Consider the following 22,053-nt stretch of genomic DNA (forward strand, 5'->3'; position numbering starts at 1 on the left):
TTGTAGAAAAGTGGCATGTGACCAGCAAAGAATGAAGAATAAAAAAATAACAAGTTCCTGTTAAATCAGGGGTTCCCAACCTTTTGGCACTCGCGACCCCTTACCTAAAAGTTTGAAACCCATGTGACCCCCTACTTAGGGCTTACTATCAGCAGCTTATTTTTTCTTTTATTTTCTGTGAAGAAGAGGAAAGAAACATCTAAAAAAATATTTAAAAATTCTGTAATTATTTATTAGCAAATTAAATCACATTGGTCCAACCTGAATTCACAAAAAGAACATATATTTCTTAAAATAATATTAACATAGGTTTGAACAGCTATCCAACCCAGCTAGTGAGATGCCTGATGTTGCATTTCAGCAGCAAGCTTTGAAATTAGGTGGCCAGCGTTTGTTAGAGCCAGTCTCATGTCATCTCCAACATCCAATCTGTTCCTATTCTTTGTTTTTATATTGACAAGAGTGGAAAATCCTGCCTCACACAAGTAGGTAGAAGCAATTGGAACAAGGACACGTAAAGCTATCATGCTGACTTTGGAGTATGACTGATACATAGCGCACCAGAACTGAGTCACGGATTTCACCTCGAAGAGATCACGAGCTGAAGAGTCATTCCTTAGATCCAGAAATTCATCTTGGATATCATCTGGGATGCTGGATACATCAAGTTCAGTACAAAATGGGTTCCTTACCAGGGCCTCCTGTTACTGTGATAGCTCAGGGAAGTAACGCTCGACTTCCTTTTCTAGAGACTGAAGATGTTCGGTAACCTCATCCTTGAGGAACTGATCCAGTTGGATCTGAGACTCATCCGTCACTCCATAAAGTTTTTCAAACATAGCGATGTTTCCAAGATTGGTTTTCCAACGCCAGTTCTGCAGTTTGGAAACAAAGGCCCAAAGACTATCTTGAAAAAGGAGAACATGTGTTTCCCTTCCTTGAAGCTTCAAATTGAGCTTGTTCAGCTGGTCAAAATGTCGGCTAGGATGCATAACTCTTTTATTCCATGCTTCATCTTGAAGTGAGCTACAAGATCTTTCCTTTCTTGAGTCTCCAGGAATAGCTTTATTTCATCTTTCATTTCAAAGACACGATTAATAACGTTTCCTTTCGACAACCAACGTACTGCTGTGTAGAAGAGAAGGACTTCGTGGTCAGCATTCATGTCTTTGCATAGTTCTTTGAATAGGCGAGTGTTGAGTGCTTGAGTCTTCACATATTTTACAATTTTGATTACAGATTCAAGCACTTCCTGCAGAGAGGCAGGGAGAGTCTTACTGGCGAGAGCATATCGGTGAATCATGCAGTGGATGCCCTTTGCTTGAGGTGCTAGCTTCTTCACTCTCGACTGGAATCCTGATTTTGATCCCAGCATAGCCGGTGCCCCATCTGTACAAACCCCCCACATGTTTTCCCATTGAAGATCTTCGTCTTGAAAAAAAGTTGAAACTTTTTCCATGACATCATCAGCTTTTGTTGTGGTTTCAAGTGCACTGCAGAATAAGAATTCGTCTTTGATGTCACCTGAATTAATGTATCTCACGAAGACAAGCAACTGAGAACATGAACTTACATCTGTTGACTTGTTGAGCTGAAAGGAGAACAAAGGGGAACCCTTGATTTCAGTCAAAACCTGTTCCTTCACATCCATAGACATTTTAGAAATGTGCCTCTGTATAGTATTATTTGACAGGGATACTTGCTGCATCTTTGCACTGGCTTCTCCAAGAATAAGATTTACTGCTTTCATCATGCAGGGTTTAAGAAGTGTTTCTCCAATTGTGTGAGGCTTTTTTTGTTCAGCAATTTCGAATGCAATCTCATATGAAGCTTCCACTATGGCTGCACTCTGCTGCTGAAACGACCCACTTCTATCAATTATTTAGCTTTTAAGAAATAAATTCATGCCGTTTGAAGAAATTCAAACCCTTCTTTGCGTGTTTGACCCCCCTGCCAAGGCTTTGCGACCCCCTTGGGGGTCGCAACCCATCGGTTGGGAACCCCTGTGTTAAATGAACTGTATCCACATCATTATTGTTTGTATACTAAAATATATTTGTATAAAAGAAAACTGCATGTATCAATTTTACTGGCAAGTGTCGTAAATTGGATACATAAACATTTATTTAACTTCTAAGTGTAAATTATAACTTAACTTAGTTTTGGGCCATTTGAAATTATAATATGTAATAAATTAGAGGCTTGTACGAGATAAATTGTTTTACGTAACAGCTGTTTTTAGGTCAGTCAAACTGATCAACTTCGTATAGAGTTAGGGTAGAGAAAGTAACAAATAAAATAAAACATTTCACTGAAAACAAACGTTTGAAATGTATTTTGGAGGTTTTGGAGATTACACAAACTTTTAACCTCAACAATAAAATCACTTTCCACATGAACTATTCAAAAGAAACACTAATATTCAAAGAATAATCATTCATCAGTTTACTTAAAATACTTGACTAAAAATATGATTTTTTACATAATAGACTTATAATGTTTACTGAAAGACTGCCAAATTTTGTGAAGATATACATATTACATTAAAAGTTAGTAGGATCAAATCTATAAAGATTTTAAACAAGTTGAAAGAGGTCATGTTATCTGTCGAATGAAGTCCATATTGAGACGGTTAAAACAAAGCAAAATTAATGTTTATTATTACCAAATATCTTTCATCTTTATATGGTCGAAAGAGTTTAAAACTTGTGTTGAATGTCTACACTGTTTTCTAATTTCTTACCTTGAATACAGTGAAAATACTTAACAGTGCTATGTAAGTCTTTTTCAGAGTGCACACATACTTTTGTTTGTAATAAAATTTCATCTTTCTGTGTATTTTTTACTGAAACAGTGGTGATTAAAAAATTGCCTCAAGACTGATAAAATAAGTGAAGAATAGGTGTATTTTGGTGATACAACTTCTTTTTTTTAAATTTGATAATTTTAATTTATTATTCAATCATGGTTTGACTGTTTTTTATACTAATTTCTTAATAGAAAAATACTCAGTGGTAGATAAATGGTGAATAGCAGTACGCCTAACATTATATTTGTGAAAAAACAGCTCAAGATCAGTAATAAAACCATTTGAAAGAAACTTACCTACATCAAATTCATTAAGAACCACATATTCAGCACATCCTGAGATCCCAAAGTCTAATGGTATAATACCTAAAAAACAGATCATTGAATAAGAATTAATAAATTTAAGCAGTATGCTTATAAAACCTGTTTGTGAGGTTGATCTTTTTTAACATTAGCAAGTTTAGAGAGCTTCTCATGAAACTGTTACAAGGGTAAATATTAACTTAGATAACTCAAAACTGAGTAAATAAATGATATTCATATCATAACCAAAGACATGTGTTCATGACTTACCTACTACTTCATCATCAGGTTTTAGCATTGTAACATCAGGACCAACCTGTCGCACTATTCCTGAAATGTCTTGACCTACAGGGTATTTTAGATCATTTGATTTGTCATACAGCAACTGCAAGACCTGGAAGTTCAGAAACTCATATTCAGATTTCTTTAAACAAACTTGTAAGCTTTATGTTGGATGCTGAAAGGTATAAACAAATAACATATTGAAAGAAGAATAAATTAATTTAGTATCCTGATCCTGAGTATTAAAATATTGTCCATCTTTCTACATTAGGCATAATTCAAAATGTATCTATAGTACTTAAAAATACTTTCAACAATATATAAAAATTTGTCCAAATTATTATATTAATAGTAAAATAGATGTTTATACTGAACTGAATAAAAATGGTCAGTGTTTGAGGAAATTTAACATACCAATAACAAAATTAACATTTTTGAAAAGAATGTTTTATTAATGACAATGTAATTTAATTAACAATGAAGAAAAAACTGACAATTATAGTGTTACATACTATTAATAAGCATTGATTGGTTATTTTCCAATAGTCTTACTTTATTTGGTAATTTGATTTCTCCTAACATTATTGTATAATGAATGGTATGTGAAATGGTGAATTAAAAATGAGGTTATTCACAGTGTAATTTTCAAATAATGTTTTCCAATCTAGTCTTAGCATAAATATAAGTGAATTTCAAACAGATATTTACATTTGAAATGCAAATGTGACTATAATTTTTAATTTCCTTTACACAATACAGGTCAAATTATTCATAATTCTCCACACCCACCTTCAACATGACTTATTATGCTTGCTTAGGAGAAATCTGTAAGCCCTACTTTCCTGCCTGAAATAAGATTTAGTAGCTGTGGTCTCATGCTATGTTCTGGTTAGAGGAAAGTGAGTGGGAATGTATTTCTGAGGTAAGTACCTATTTTAAATTCATTCATGGCCAAAATTTATTTAATTATAATAATGTAAAAATTCTAAAGAGGAAGACTTACCTCTGAAACATGACAAGCAGAATATCCACATTGAGATTGAGCAGGAAACCAGAAAGTTATAAAAGCAACTAACTGCACAAAATTTAGGTTTTCAGTCAAGAACAATAATTGAAGCTGTGATGAAGTTGAATTGAGGAATGTGTACAACATGAGAGTCCTAAATGGATAACATCTTTCAAACAAGGAATTTCTTAGAATAAGGAGGCATTGTTTTTCTTCTATATTTAATGAAACTAGCAGAAATACTACCCTATGGGCAGCTGTTTGTCTAGTAATTATTAATCATAGTATTCATACCTCATTGAAAAGGTTTAGAAAAAGTATTTGGTTTGTGCTGATATAAACTGTAATGTTCTTATATGCTAAAACTAGTGTCCTTTATTGAAAAATAATTTTTAACATTTTTTTACAACTATATTTACAAATCACAGCAATAAAGATATAATCAAACCCTCTCATACACTGCTAGTGAAAGTTGTGTTTTTGTTGTAAGGAGATTACTTTTATCTAAAATTGTGTTCTATGATAAAGAAATGGTTGCTGCACATGCAGTAACTACTTTTCTAATTGTCCGAATCTTGAAGACTTGAAGTATGAATTTTTGTTTGTAGTGCTATTCACTGAACTGTATTTATTATTTTGGCCATAATAACACAGGCCTGCAATGATTTTATTGTATTGAAATTCCTACATGTTCTACAGTAATACTTGTATGATGAATCAGAAAATATCCATTTTTCTTCATCACATACAGCTCTTCCACAAAACATGTGTATTTTTACATAAGTGAATTACTTTCATTAGACCAATCCCAACATGAGTATCTTATCAATCATTCTAGAACCTCAACATAAGAAACATAATAACACAAATGCTCATTGTGGTAAGTAAAATAATTTGATATAAGCAAGTTTTTCTTTCTGATTCATAAAACATCATTGCATGATAGAAAAAAAATATATATTATTTTCTAACTATGCTTAACTGAATAATAGAAAATCTGTTATAAAAACAAAAACAACTTTTGTAAAGTTTAAATTTGCAGGCCTGTGTAACTGATACAAATATATAAGCTATTTCCATGATTTCATGACCATAGATTTCCACGAAACTGTTAAAAGGGAAGTCAAATCTAAGTGTCATCTAAGCCAGAACAAAGAATAATCATAACCAAAGGCAAAATGATATAATTAAACTTTATGAATGTGTTCAACTTCATCCACATCCAGGCTTAAATAATATTTTCTAATAGGAAGCTAAAAAATATCACCAAATTATTAACTTTAGTAAGATAACCCAAAAGTCACTTTTATGAGGAACAAGAACATTCAGTAAACAAGACAGATCAATTACACAAATCAATATATTGAAATAGTAACAGCAAAATCTGAATGTTCATGTAAAGTATAAACATCCTTTCCCAAAACCCTGAAAAAGTCAGTTTATGCTAAACAGCATAAATAGCACAAACAGGATACAAGAAACATTTTTCTGGATCAAAATCAGGATCTGTTAAAAGTAAGTAACAAAACAGCTGAAAAATAGCAAGCCGTAATGACGAAAAAGTCCACTTGTAGAAAAAATTATATATTTAAAAACAGCTAGCATGGGTAGAGAAGGCACAAATAGAGGAGCAAGCAACGTTTTGACCTTCTTCATTCATTGTCAGGTTCACAAAGAAAGAAAGGGTTATTGACCTGTAGTTAACCACATGTTGAAGGCGGTTGTGTAATTGAGTGTAAGAATGTAGAGGGCGTGCTTAGATGTTGGATATATTTATTAATATAGGTATAAAGGTGTTCCTTTGTATTGGTTTATTTTGGGCTTGAGTTATTGTATAAGTAAGGCTTCTTTAATTTTGCGTTTGTTTATGTTTCTTTCTTTATTTAGTATTTGGGTGTTTTCTATTGTTATGTTGTGTTTATTTGACTTGCAGTGTTCGAAAACGTGTGAAGGTGACTTTTTATGTTCTTTGAATCTGGTTTCCATTTTTCTACTTGTTTCTCCAATATAGAAGTCGTGGCAGTTATCACATTGTATTTTATAAATAATGTTGGTGTTGTGTTTGTCAATGTAGTTTTTACATAGTATAGACCCATGGAATGTATAGTCCAGTATGGGTGATTTTTTGGTGGATTCCTATTTTAAATTGTGTATCGGTTCTTGTAATTTTGAGGTTAAGAAATGATATTTTATTGCTTTCTTCCTGTTCACACATGAAGTTAATGTTGGAACGTATAGAGTTAATGTGATTGAAAAAATGAAGTGTGCGTTCTGTGGATGTGAATCCCACAATTGTGTCGTCTAAATATCCGTACCAGTATAGTGGTGGATGTAATGCTGTGCTAACTGCTTGTGTTTCAACTTGTATCATAAAAATATTAACTAAAACTGGTGATACTGGACTGCACATGCTTAGGCCATTTGTTTGTATATAGTTGTGGTTGTTGAACATGAAGTTTGTCTTCATTGTGGTGAATTCTATGACGGTTGCTGGGAATGTCTATTGATGGGTTAGGGTCTCGGATATAGAGTTCTAAATCTATCTTGCAGGCTTCAGTGGTTGGGACTTCTGTAAAGAGAGATATGACATCGAAACTGGCCATTAAGTCTTTATGATTAAGTTGATTAAAGTTAGATTTGAAATTAAAAAGAGTCTTTGATTAATGAGCTGGCTTATGTTAATGTTTGGAGAACACCCATGCTATGTATTTACCAAGATTGTAATTAAGCGATTCATATGTGGACATTATTGGTCGTTGTGGACAATCTGGTTTATGAGGTTTGGGGATGCTGTATATTTTGGGTGTGTGTGAGTCGGTCTTGCGTAGGTAGAAATAAAGTGTTTTTAAAATTGTGTTGACTTTTTTCATTTTTAGTAGTATTTTGTTTAGAAGGTCGAAACGTTGTTCGCTCCTCTATTAGTGCCTTCTCTACCCATACCAGCCATTTTTAAATACATAATGAAAAACAGCAGTTAATTTCTACTACAGGCTATGGTTTTAGGAAGGAAGACATATTCATAACACATGTACAAGACTTTTCTAGAAAATTAGGTGTGAGAAGCATCAAAAGGTATATATATTTAAAAAAAGACATTGTGTGATATCAGAGATGTGATGAACGAAAATCTAATCAGCAACAAGTTGCCAAAAGTTCAAAAGGGGTAAAAGGTGAAGAAACATAATATCAAATCAACCCAAATCCTATACAGAATAATTGCCTATGAACTCTAGATCACTGAAAAAAAAAAAAAAAAGTATTTGAAAAAGAGGCAGTCTAATGATTCTTATGGCATCTGAAAGTGACAGATAAAGCCACAATGAAACAGGCTATGAAGCTTTAGTATCAAATGTTGTTGTGACAAATGAGCCTTCAATGTTGTCAGAGATTATGATTCCATGGTAATGTAACAGGGGAAACTATGATTGAGCAGTCCAAAGTGGAGCTACGAGAACTTGCCACCTCAGGTAATTAAATTTGGTCAAGATCTAAATAAAGAAGCAGAGGGGTAAGCATAAAGAGTGTGTTCTACCAAGTTTGACTAGAAGCATACACTGCCAGACAACCTGGATCTGAAACTGTAATCCAGTACAAACTAAGAAGATAATTGGTAAAAACAATAATCATTTAATGACCTATAAATATGGCATGTTAAAAAGTTAATATGCTAGGAATGAAGCTAAAAAGGTAGAAAAACTAAAGTAACACAAAAGATGTACAAATAATTACCACCATAGATGCTGATGTAAGCTACCACAGTAGAGCTGTCTGTGTGAATTAACACAAAATGCTGGTGAAGAAGATGGGAACTTTGAATAGGACAAATTCTAACACACTGATATGACTTGTTGCATCTTAAGGAATCCAAGAATTAAAATAAAGTTGATTTCTTGACACAGAGCCTCAACCTTGAAAGAGACATTTGTGAAAAGATGAAAACCAAAAGAAAAAAGATGAAAAAGAAATTATGATAGTATGATAATGGGACTTTATTCAAATGCTGCTGAGAAGCAAGGTCCTATTAAAAGTGACCTTTGAGTATACCCCAAAGAAATGACTTTGTAAAATTAAACCATTATCCCCATACAAGAAAAAATGTCTAGCAGATGATATGGAAGACAGAAAAATATCGAGAGGATTCCAAGACTTGCAAAACCACAGAAAATAGCTGAAGTGTTACTTGAATCATGCTGATCCAAAATCCCAAATATACCAAATACTGTTGGTACTAAATAGGATTTGGTGTTGTGGATGATCCACTTAAGAGATTTAGCCAGTTTGGTGATCAAATGAGTGCATAATAACTAGTGAAAAAAAAAAAAAAACAAGTTTTGTCTTTGTAACAATGGAAATCAATGATGAGGTAAAGGATAGAACCATCAAATACTCTGACTACCCAAAAGAATAAAGAGACAAGGCCAAGCCAAAGTGAAGTGCAGTGAACTGTCTCCTTTCACAGTGACAAAAATTATGAAAGTGATCCAACAATGGATAACTTGGCATTGAAGATAAGCTTCCTGTATATTTACCTTTGTCACCAAATGTCCACAATGAAGAAACTTCTGTAACATCCTCTTTTAAAATTGAAATTAGGTGTATGTTGATAAACATTTTGTGGAGATAAGTCTCTGACAAGTGTTCAAATCTTCCATTCTCTTAGGAACTACACAATAGTTTAATAAGTCATGTGGAAAGTAGGAGAGTGGAGAACTATGGGTAAGTTGAGAAATTATTGTGCACAATTTGAATTATGTATTTGCTGGCAACATAAAAGTAACTCAACAAGGAAAGGCTTTTTGCATTTCAGAGGGAAGTGTACCTGCTTTGAAGCTTTACTTTCACTATTCTTTGTCAAAAACCCTGTTAAGTTTCAAATTTAATTTTTTTTTTATAATAACCAAGCTAAATTTTGGAGAAGCTACATACTGATCTAGATTAAATCATTTACCTTATTAAGCAGTTATATATTATTTCTTATCATGTGATCTCATACAGTTTTCGAGATTAATAATAACATGCATGTTGTAATATACCTTTACACATTTGCATTTCCTGATCCTTTTATTTATTCTTTATATATATTAGTTATGTAAAACATTATTCTTCATTACTAGCTACTCTGAAGTATTTTATATTTTTATTAAATTCACATGTAGTACCTTCTGCTAGATAAATCAAAACCCAAAATATACTCAATAGCTTTATTAATCAACTCCTGATACGCAAAACAAAGAGAAAACCTTACCTTACAATCTATATGTGAAAGGGCACAAGCTCTGACCTCTATCAGTATGGAATATCCATCCAAAGGTGGTAATGCCACCTACATTCAATTTAGAAAACAAAACTTCTTAGTTCTACACAAAGTTAATGAACAGCAATAAAAATATAGCTATATTTTACACTATTACTGCACATATAAATACTATCCATCTGGTTCAGGGATGACACAAGTTTCTTTTGTTAATATGTTGATGATGTAAAAATTATGCATACATATTCATCAATATTAAATAGACTTATAGATTCTTATTCACTTAATACTGTACAATTCCTGTTAACTAAAACATGTTTGTAGATAAGCCTTATCTCTATGAAAGACTTCATACATTACAGACATCAAGGTACCTTTTGGTCCTTCAAAACTATCCCTGTACAACCACTTCTGAGAAAAATTAAAAATTTAAATCCATCAATTCCCTTCTTAAAGTCTTTTATTATGCCAGTTTACACTACTGTTATTGATAACACGTTTCATAAATTAACACTTGTGTTAAAAAAAATAAAACTAGCTTAACTGGAATGTAGCCTGACTTTTCTAAAGTGTTAAGCTTCTGTCCTCTTGTCTTAATAATACTATACAAAACAATCAAATGACTTCAAATAGCCTTTTATTTCCCCTTAAAAATGTTATAAACTTCAATAAGACTACCCCTTACCTTTCATTTCTCAAACTATGCATTAACCCCTCGATCCCTGTAATCATCTCACTGTACAGTGGTAGCCCTCTTTAACCCTTTCCATTAAATCAAGATCCTTTCTCAGGTAAGAAGCCAAAACTACACACAATGCTACAAGACAGGCTTAACTTGTAACTTACACAAGGAGATCTAATTACCATATACAAAAATTCAGAGATAAATACCACAGACTTAAGAAGTTTAAATTGACAGGCAAGATGGAAAGCTTACAGAATTATAAAAATGCAAGGGCTTTGATTATAAATAAAATGAGAAAATCAGATAAAGTAATATCTTCTTAAGTATATTAAAGGTAAACAATGTTAAACTTGGGTCCTTAACTCTCAAGCATGGGCTCAATCCTGGGGACCAACCTTGCAACCATTTTGTGCTTGGTTTTGTGTTCACAATACAACTTTTAAATTAGTTCACTAAATTTGACAGATTATCACTAAACATTACAAGGCTTCTCTATGCAAAATATCAGATTTATAAATTAAGTTTTAAGATTTCTTAAGTAATGATTTTCACATACCTTTTTTTCACTTTGAATGTTGACTATCTAACATGCTAAGTAATTCTGGTTTTAAGATTAAGAATACTTTTATGCATCAGAAAATTTTCATATTTTAAATATGAAATCTTTAAAACCTCCAGATAATTACCAAATGTTTGTTCAGAAAAAACTTTATATTTTATCTGTTACTTTTATTCCTGTATCTTTGTATGGGTTGGGCCAATTTGACCAACTTTATAATCATCATAAAAAAATAAGAAATAAACAAATTATGTTTTTTATGTTTTAGACTGACTACAATTATAACATAAAAATGCAAACATATAGTCAAAATAGCTTAAATCTTATAACATTGTACATTTTCATGCATTTATTACTTTTATTATGTTGATCTTTAGCCATGGCTGGTTAACATTATAGAAGTTGCAATTATACTACACATGCACTCATGTTACCATATCTAATTCCAATAATATAAAACTGGATATTATAAAATGACCTGCCTTGAATGTATTTTAGTTGACTAGTATTTTGTAAAATACAATCATATTTCTGTCAATTAATAGAAAAGGTATGGGAAAGGGGGATGAAAATATGGTAAAGTGTATGGAGGAACATTATCACCTGAAACAGTATAATGGGTGATCATGAAACCCTATTCTAAAATGCAGACCATACCAATTTATTCAATACAAGGCAGTCTTAATAGAAACTAGAAGTAAATTACATGAAGGCCACTTTGTGAGTATACTAGAGATGAACGTGAAACTTTAAAAGAAACAAAAATGAATATATCCTAGCATAAGTACTGCTAAATGAGAAGAGATAGTTTGGTACAAGAGTACAGAGGGAGTCACATGTCATTCTCCTATTGGTGGTGAAGTGACCCATGATTTACCATGAAATACGTTGGAATCATTCAATTCTAACAGGGAAAAGCAGATGGCTTGTAACATGTATAGAGCAAAACTTTGCATATGGAGGGCAGCACTGCAAGGGAATAGCTAATCTTGTGAGGTGAACTTGCCCTATCAGAATTGATGCCTTTAACAATATGAAAAAGATTTCAATTATTGATTGTAATGTCTTAGTACATTCTTATGAAATCTTCTTATAAAATTTCTATTTTATAAAAATAGATTTATTTTTATTCTTAAAAACCCAGTACTGCAAGCAATTGCACTATGTTGAAAATTCACTTGCTAACTATAAAAATGACTTTCTTTACAATATCAAAATTACAAGGAAGCAACCATTTTCTGTTCTGATTGTTAATCAGAAAGTTTCATTTAATATATGCTTTAAGTTTTAAATCCATTTCACACCCATTTATATTTGTTTTCCTACATTTCATTTTATGATTTTCATTGCCCATTCAAGTAGTTATACTGATGAGAAAGTCCAACATTATGATCTTGCTGATGAACCAAAGCTTGATACAGTTGGTTAAAAAAATAATTCAGCTTAGTCTACCATATCTTATTCAATAAAAAACATTCCTCATCATATCACAGCATCATAATTCAAATGAAGTATAAAATGATACTTGCACCCCACTGACAAAAATATCAGAAATGTAATTGTGGCATAAGCTATTCACAAAGATCTTCCAACAACATATCACAAAAATAAGCCTTTATTACTTTGTTCTTAACTCTGTCTGAATCTCCACTGAACTACAAGCCATTTTAATTAATACTGTTGAAAATAAGGTATTACTTCAAATTTAAGAGGCAGCTTTTTCACATTTTTCTGAACTGAAAATTGGGGTGCATTTTAAATTCAAGGTATTAGCTTTCACTTTTCGAAAGTCTCGAAAACATCATTTTCCTTGAACAACAAAGATTTTTAAAAAATCCTGCATTAACAAACAGTTTGGATTACATTTTAATTTTGAAAAGAACTTAGCTTAGAAAAACTAAAAAAATGTCAAATTTGCTGATATCAGTGCTTCTAGCAGTGTAGTTGGATATCACCATCCTCAGTCTTTGTCTGACTTTCCTGTTATTCAGTTGCCATTTTATTGTGTTTCTATTTTTATTGCATTTATCACCATGGAAAAGTGTTTTATGTATGATGCTAAATTTAAAATACAATTATTTTGTGCACCAAACAGATTGGGAATTATGCAGCAGGTAAAAAGTATACAGTGAATGAGGCAATTGTATGTTGTTGGCATGGTAGGAAAACCAAGTTGTTTTATTGCAAGAAAAGTACAAAGTCATTTTCTGGTCCAAGAAAAGAAAGACATCCTGAAATTAATTTTGCCATTTCAATTTATTTCAGAGAGTTATGAAATAATAGACTGCCTGTAATGAGAGATGTCTTAATGTTTAAAGTGAAAGAACATGCAGGAAGTAGTGGTATTTCTTTCAAGGCTAGTCATGGTTGGTGTGAGAAATTATGAAAAGAGAAGGTTTATCAGTATGGTGAAAGACAACAATTAGTCAAAACTTACTGAATATCAATGTTATGTTATTGGTCTAAGTGAAAGGAATCAATATTCCCTAAACCAAATTGGTAACGCAGATGAAACAGCATTTTTTTTTTTTACATTTCGTGCAACCACACTGTAAATGCCAAAGGAGAAAAACAGGTGACAATCAAAACCACTGTTTATGAAAAGTTAAGTTTGTGTTATGATATGTGAAACTGCAGATAGAAACAAATTACCACGATATGCCATATTAAACAGAAAAACACTCCCAACAGCAAATTTCTGCAAAAATGTAATAGTTCACACACAAAAAATGCATGGATGACACCACAGTGAATTGAAGAATGGTTGGAATATGAATGGGAACATTGGTCTGGTGCAATATTAAAGCAACAGAGCATGCTTATAATAGATGCATTTCATGTCCATCTCTCCAATAAAATCAATAGTAGGTTAAGGAACAAAAATAGTGATTTGGTAATAATTCCTGGCAGAACGACCAATCAGTTACAACCTCTTGATGTGTTCATTAACAAGTCATTCAGATTGTATACGTAAGCATTATGATGCTTGGCAGAATAAAGACAATCATGCTTTGACACCGAGCAGCAAAATAAAAAGGGCATCAGTATCAACAATAGTGGAGCTGATTTCAAAAGCTGGGAAAGAAATGTCGGACAATAGAAGACCCATTCCTAGCCAGGATTAGATACAAATGTAGATGTTAATAAGCAATACAACATAAATTTCAGTGTAATTAATTTTAATAAATATCAAATAAATTATAAAAATAACAGAGGAATAAAAATTCAAGTTAATCAGAAAATAACACGATATTTCAAGATTCAATCACTTTTCAGTTATAAGAACAATAACAAGAAATAACTAGCAAAATTATTTATAAATATATTTCATGAACTTACTATTTTCAAGATTGGGGAAGGCTTTTTATTTAGAGGTTAAATTGCAAATGTGACATCTCGTGGCTAGTTATTACCACGAATCTACATATTTCATAACATTAATATCTGTATGTCACTGGTAAAGGAAGCTGGTGTCAGTTTCTTACTACATGCATACACAAAATTGGCATGATCTAGACAAAAATGAGTTAGCTCTTTAATGTTATTAAAAATTACTAGTTAAAGTAAACAATAGAAAGAATAATAAATGAATGGTAAACCAAACCAGAACAAAATGAAAGTACAATTCACTATCACACAAACAGAGATGAAGAAACAATGATTAGCTAGAATTAACAAAACTTGTACAAAATCAAGTTACAAAGCCAAAGGACTACTACTTTGCTCAAAACTATATTCACTTTTCTTCCAGGGTGCTACAGATGTCATATCATCTCATAATTATTCAAGACATTCACAAACACTAATTAAATTAAATATTTGTCACATTTTACACTGTGTCTAAAATCAAACAATTGAAACTTATTTAATAAATTTCAATTGAGAGATGTTTTCTAATATGTGGAATAATAACTAAGTTTATTTCCCTTTTTGTTTTGTTTTTTTCAGTTCAATACAGGATGCACCCATCCAGGTATGATAGGGTTAATCAATTATGTTTAACTTTAAAACTGACATTATCTTTAAAATTATATATAACATGCTGTGATCCTCTAAGTCCTATTTGCTCTAGATATCCTATCAAGCTCTTTATTCAAAGTTTACCAAACTCTTTCACCCAATAGTGAAAGTAAGCTGGTATGGTGTACAGGTAGAAGTTAGAGTTATTTTGTTTAAATTATTCTATATTTTTACTTATCCAAAAAATTTTTACTTATATGGTTGGGTGCCATGTTTTCAATTTCAAGCTAATGTAAACAATGTTTTCAAATCAAATTAAAATATACATTGTGAATTGTGCAATTGAATCAATTGGAAATACTGATAAAAATATAAAAAAGTTTAAATATTCAAAACATACAAGTTCCTTATAGAAAAAAAAAGGCTGTTGTTAAAAGACTAGGTTGCCTCACAAAGAGTATGAAAAAGAAAATTAAAGAAAACATTATAAAATTTAAACTTTCAAATTCACTGCTATAATAGAAGATTTAAGAGAATTACACGTATGAAGAAAGTTCAGGTGAAAATGTAAAAATTAGCAGAAAAAATTTTTTAAATGTATGAAAGAGCAGAAAAAAGGTCAGGATGGGATAAGAACCTTAAAGGAATAATAAATGGAGGCTCAGTTCCAATGATTATAAGATGGCTAGGTCACTATACAGTATTGTCTTCAGTTTTACTAATGAAGATTTGAGCAAAGTACCTCATTACAAATAATTACTAAACAGAAGAATGACTAAACAAAATGATCCCATTAATTATCAATTTGTTAAAGAAAACAAACTTTGGAAGTTACAAAATGCTACAACTCCTGAGCAAGATATATTTCTGATAAAAAACACTTTGAAAATTCTGTAAAAAAACTTAAAAGTCTGCTAGAAAATCAACACTATTTTATCTCAGGAAACTTTGCCTCACTAATTTGCTCACTTTACTCCATAGGAAGCACCATTAGTCTTACATTAAAAACAAAGTTTAAGAATGAAAAAAAATACTAGATACCAGGTAATAAAATCTAAGAAAACTATAAGTTGACACAAAGTTCTATCAAATTAAAGCTTTCCTAGAATTTATTATTATCATTTCCAATATTGGCTTCTTTTTTTTTCAATTTTATCTTAAATCTTCTATTTATTTTTTTAAATAATTTTCTTTGTATCTGCTTACACTAAGACTAGGTGACAAGGGCCATTTCTCAGTTTGATGTCACTTAACAACAAACCAGCTTTACCTAAATATAACCCATCCATGAGCAACACCTAATTCTACAACTAATATAAGTAGTCACATACATTTAATTATTTTACCATTACCAGAATGGTATACAATCCTGAAGGAGGTCCACAGACATGTTTCTGTCCTATCATTCACATACTTTCTTTTTACCAGTTCCTTACTGAACTCCCATAATCCTCAATGTTTCATAAAATCCTAAACAAAATGTGTTTTTAATCCTTTAAATCTTTGGATTTACATATAACTTGTCAAGTTCAGGTATGTTTTACATTTTGATTTTTTTTACGAAAAATGTTTTTTTTTCTATCTCTTATGTTCTGTGATGTAAGCTGTGACTTAACTCATAAGTATGACTTCGAAGTGTAATATTATTTTGCAACATTATTATTATTATATTACAAAAAGCACTTTAACTTCGTACTACTAATTAAATTGTGCTATTACTAAATACTCTTAATAAAAGCAACACCAACACTGTTACCATAACCATTAGTAACACTAACAGAACGCTATATTAATTTCTACGCAGTCTCCAGAAGTCACTGAAACAATAATATGGCTAACTTATTTTATTATACAGTCGAACATTCACCTACGTTATTATCGATAACAAACTGTGAAACTTTAGTTTCTGGATCGGAAACGTGTTGAAAAACTACTTTCATCTTGAACTTCCTGAATTAATTTACTTCAAAAATTTAGCATAAAAATATATCCGAAAATGCTATGAACGTCAGTACTACTCTTAATATCAAGAAAAAACCTCCTCCGTTAAAATTACGTTATTTTATTTTTCTCGCGTGTCATAATACGCTGTTTCTGTTATTGAGAGTATAGTAATAGTATGTATTTACGTTGTGTTTTTTTAAGCAATATGTTTTCTGATTAAGTTTATAAAAATAAACAGTTAGAAGTGAGGACCTTTTAATCTCACATGAACAATAGTTAGATTGGAGTTAAATGAACAAATATTATCTAAACATTCTGGAAAGATGTATTGGTGATTTAATACGTTATATTATGCATAATTAATCAAAAAGTCACACTGAGATAAATTGTTAAGTCGAAGCTCGCATTGCAATATATTTATTTACAGTCTATGAAAAATTTAGAGAGGTACAAAGATGTTTAGGAATTATATCATGTAAAAATGTATTCTGCGTATTTCGTATTCTTGTGATACATTAACCTACATAGTGTTAATGTAAATAGTTTATCTGAATTTATTTTTGTTTTGTATATGTACAGATTTCACATAATACATGGTCGAAAAAGCTGTTGAGTTCGTTCTGTTTTGTCCACCAGTGGCACAGTGGTATGCCCGAGGAATTACAACGCTAAAAACCGGGTTTCGATACCCATGGTGAGCAGAACACAGATAGCCCGTTGTGTAGCTTTGTACTTAATTCAAAACAACAACAGCCACCCTACGCTCTATCTGACTTTACATATTTGTTCTCGAGTAGATAATATCTGCTATACCTCGAAGAGGTGAGAACATGGTTGCAATACTGCAAAGGTATCAACAGCACCTTTTACGTATATTTTACGTAAAATATTTTCTCAACCCAAACGAGCCGTTTTTGCATATATATTTCTCTACAAGTGGGTTTTCTCGACATCACTGATTGTCAACAGCAGTATCTTTCAATTTTGATTAAAAGATACATAGAAGTTACACCATCTTCTTTGTTGGAGTAAGAACAATGTTGGAGTGAAAACTTAGCTGACATTAGTTGTTATAAGTAAATCTAGAGTTTCCTCTTAGTAAAAAATGTTTGACTGATACACTTATGCTGGTTTTCAACATGTCAATAGACGGATAGATATCTTCAGAAGCAATAATTGCTGACTGATCTATCGATTGATAGACCTGCCATGGTCATGTAATTAAGGTGCTCTACCCACAGTCTCCGATTCGCGGGTTTGAATCCCCATCTCACAAAACACGCTCTCCCTTTCAACCGTGGAGACTTTATAAAGTAACAGTCTCTCCCACTGTTCGTTGGTAAAAGTGTAGCCCAAGAATTGGCAGTGGGTGGTGATTACTAGTTACCTTCCCTCTAATCTTTCATTATTAAATTAGGGATGGCTAGCGCATGGAAACCCAAGGAAGTAAGGGGATTGGGAAGTTTTCGAGTTCCTTGAACACATTTTCTAAGAGCTAGAATGAGTAGGAGTACATACTAAGTCTGCAGACTTGTCATTGACCATGCAGTACCTATTTCATTATTACCTCACTTAACCTATACACTTAGCTGAAATGATTACCTGTTAGAACATAGTCAATCTTTTGAGCTCGGACTTTTAGAATTTGAGGTCAAGTTTTATCCTTAACCAGTCTCTTCTTTCATTCCACCATCCAGTGTTTCCTGATCTGATCTAGAGTTTCATCAAATCCTATTTGAGAATCTTTCCCAACATATTCACACCGATGAACATTCTTTTGTTTTCTAGGGTATGAAACAAACTGGATTTACATTTTTTGGATCTGTGTTAGTTATCGACCATATTGAGCTATTTTGTACAAGTAAATTGATTTTTTTTTCGCTAATAAAGTGTAGATAGCTCACGATAAGTTAAATAATGTATAAATTATAAAGAAATGTTAAGGAGGAAATAAAACTATTTTTTATTGTTATATGGACTGCCTGATGACTAATTTTCAACAGTTTATTTATTATTTGTTTAATTGAAATTAAACACAAAGTTACACAATGAGTTGTCTGTGTTCTGTCCACCACGTGTATTGAAAACAAGTTTCTAGAGTTATAAGTTCACAGACATATCGCTGTGCCAGTGAGAGGATATTTTTACCAGATAATTTTAAAGAATTTTCCAATTAAAAAAAAACAATAATTCTGTTTTAAGTTATATTTTAACACTGTAGTTTGTTAGCAATAAGGGATAGAAGCCTGAGAAAAATCTAAGTTTACATCAAGTTTTTTGGGTATATTCGAAACTACATTATGAATATTAGCTTGTTGTAAAGACTGTAAAGTTAGTTTTAAGACAGAGAGTTGAATCAGTCAGTGGATCTGTGTTTTTTTATAATGCTTATCAAGCTATTTTGTACAAGTAAGCTAATTTCTTTTACTTCGATTAACGTGATTTGTACTGAAGATCTCGGACAAATTATGGCGGTGCAAGTATGCTCATTCTTTTAAACACGTGAGAGGAGTAAATAGTCTAACTGATTACAATTTATGTGAACAGGATTTGGAATTATTTTTACTAAATAATTTGAAAGAACCCAACAAAAACAATGCTACAACAATACTGTATCCTTAAGATACGTGTGACATTTGTGTCGATGTTGATCAATTCTACTGTTGAGGACACTGTTCACAACATACTTGCACAATGTGCAGTGTTACAGCAATTTTCACAAATCATTAGCAGAACAGGTATTATCTCCTAAACCTAGGGAATGACAAAAGAACAAAAGCAGCTACTTAACGACTTTTCACGATGTTTTATGAAACCTGCACTTATACATTGAAATAGATAAATTCATAATGAGTACCATAACAATACCAAAAGATGGAAATGCACAATATATTCGTATAGTACCTTGTCGAACCTTTAACACTTTCTTGTATCTCTAGTACTCTGTTGAAATATCACTTTACTTTTCTTAAAACTGAATTAATAGACAAATCATTTAATGAACGTACTAACTCAGTTTTCAAATAAGCCGTAAGAGACTTACAAACTGATATTATGAAACTTCATTTTTACCTTATTATAACTGAGGATGTCAAGTTAATCTGCTGAAATATTGGAGTATATATATATAAATATCCCAATCCTGATGAAATAGCATCAGCAAGTTACAACTAAGATTCTGTACCTGACTTTTTGCAATTTCTGCTTATCAATATTTTCAGCAGAAAGGATGTGAACATGAAAATTGCTTCTGTTGACCAAGCTGTTATGTAGGCAGCACGTTAATGTATTATAATCTGCCCAATACAAACTGATTTAGCAGTGTAGATACATTACTGTTTTAGTCAAAATTTCTAGTGGACATTTTTTTCTTGCTTGGCTTTAGCTCCTTATGCAAATGGATGAAGATTTTTGAAATGAGCACTATTATTTCTCATAACACAGCTGTTCCTACACTGAAAGTTCAATTTATGCAATACACTGGCAGGTAATATTGTGCATAATATTGCCACTTTCAATGGAATGGACAGTTTCCATGGCAGGGGGATAATTGCAGCCATCACACTTACAGGGAGTGACAGATCATTAGTGAGCAGAAAAACGGATGTCGAAATAGAAGGGATAGTGGAAAAAGTAGATATCGACATCAAGTACTATATAAATGAGCGTAATAGTTTCAGGAAACTCAGATTTGAAAGTTTGTAATCTGCACTTGCTGAAAATTTGACTAGAGAAGAAGATCTGCTGTAGAAAGTTTTATGGATTCTCCACCTTTACAGATTTGGTCTGGAGTGATGTAAACCATTCTCACTGAAAGTCCCAAGAACAATTATCAGTAATGTTCTTGCCTGGCCCGGCATGGCCAAGCGTGTTAAGGCATGCGACTCGTAATCTGAGGGTCGCGGGTTCGCATCCTCGTCGCGGCAAACATGCTCGACCTTTCAGACGTGGGGGCGTTATAATGTGACGATCAATCCCACTATTCGTTGGTAAAAGAGTAGCCCAAGAGTTGGCGGTTGGTGGTGATGACTAGCTGCCTTTCCTCTAGTCTTACACTACTAAATTAGGGACGGCTAGCACAGATAGCCCTCGAGTAGCTTTGTGCAAAATTCAAAAACAAACAAACAAACAAATGTTCTTGCCTATGATTGATATCAGTCAAGCAACAAAACTTGCATCTACTCCACCTTTCTCTTTGTCTGTGCTAAGGCCAAACACAACCATATGATTCCCATTTCATTGCTCGACCAGCCTTTGCACTGAAAAGTGCTCGGTATCATCACATATACCCCAGAAACAAGTGAACTGCACTCCATTTTCCTCCATGTCGGCTCCTCCCATCTGAAAATGGGTTTTTTGGTATGTATGGGACATTTCATGGACAAAACAGGCATCTGCGATATATGCGCCAAATGCTGTTAATACTATATTCCGAGGAAAAGCCATTACTCACGCTGTTCATGGACATTTTATTATCGCTACTACTTTGAATGAACTTCTGGTGTCTAACATGTTTTATTTGTTTTTGACACAACCACGAGTTGAGAAGAAAACAAAAGCAAGTGTACAAGGAGGTTCCAACTCATTTGTGGCATCTGACACACCCCACGAGTGTTTGGCACAGATAGAAGTTGATAATGAGGAGGCAGTGGAGAAGAAAGTTCTAATTTATCACATTTAAAGCAATGAGTCGGAGTAGCGCAAACTTAATGCCAGACTTCAAATGGAACCTATTTCAAAACTTGAGCTCCAATGTGACGTCCAATGGGTAATGAAGAACCTTGTGGAGGCTAAGAAAGATATAAAATAAACCTCTGCTTTACATGACAAAGTATCGCAGAGTAAGCTGTTATAAACAAGTCTAAAAATCCACTTTGACAAAATCAGCAAGACGCTGCATCACAGAAAGCTGGCTTGAATTGACTGGTAAAACTGTGACTTTAGTATATGTTAATGATGGACGTAATGAAACGGTTCTGAAAGCAGAGAGATGAGGAAACTGGCTTTTTTAGTTAGATGCTGCCATAATTAGCTGCTGCTGGATTCACCCTTTGAATAAAACTTGCTTCTCTGTACAGTTGTAGAATGTTCGTGTGCGAAAAAAGTCAACAATACTTGTGCTACGAAAGCGCGCGAGAACAGTGTTGAAATTTGTATAAATTCGCATGATTCTTACAAAAAGCTGCTAGCCGAGAGACTGAAGAGGAGGATATAATTGTACAGCTACAGTCAGTGTGTTATAGATCTAGCCG

At 32.5% G+C, this 22,053-nt stretch overlaps 1 protein-coding gene across 2 annotated transcripts in view; it reads right to left on the reverse strand.

The window, feature by feature from the left end:
- Window positions 1-16,942, reverse strand: part of LOC143258536 (quinone oxidoreductase-like protein 1) — a 54,152-nt gene extending 37,210 nt beyond the window's left edge. Inside the window, exons 1-4 of one of the 2 annotated variants that reach the window (XM_076517654.1) lie at window positions 16,729-16,942; window positions 9,645-9,722; window positions 3,382-3,505; window positions 3,106-3,174 (exon numbers count right to left, since the gene is read on the reverse strand). In XM_076517654.1, coding sequence (XP_076373769.1) covers window positions 3,106-3,174; window positions 3,382-3,505; window positions 9,645-9,722; window positions 16,729-16,797 — 340 coding nt within the window. In that variant the 5' untranslated portion in view covers window positions 16,798-16,942. Of the gene's footprint in view, window positions 1-3,105; window positions 3,175-3,381; window positions 3,506-9,644; window positions 9,723-16,209; window positions 16,682-16,728 lie in introns of those variants that run through there. The other variant, XM_076517655.1, reaches the window with a different exon arrangement.
- Between the last annotated feature and the right edge of the window lie 5,111 nt (window positions 16,943-22,053).

Source organism: Tachypleus tridentatus, chromosome 8 (genome assembly GCF_004210375.1).
Source record: "Tachypleus tridentatus isolate NWPU-2018 chromosome 8, ASM421037v1, whole genome shotgun sequence".
Classification (NCBI taxonomy): Eukaryota; Metazoa; Arthropoda; class Merostomata; order Xiphosura; family Limulidae; genus Tachypleus; species Tachypleus tridentatus.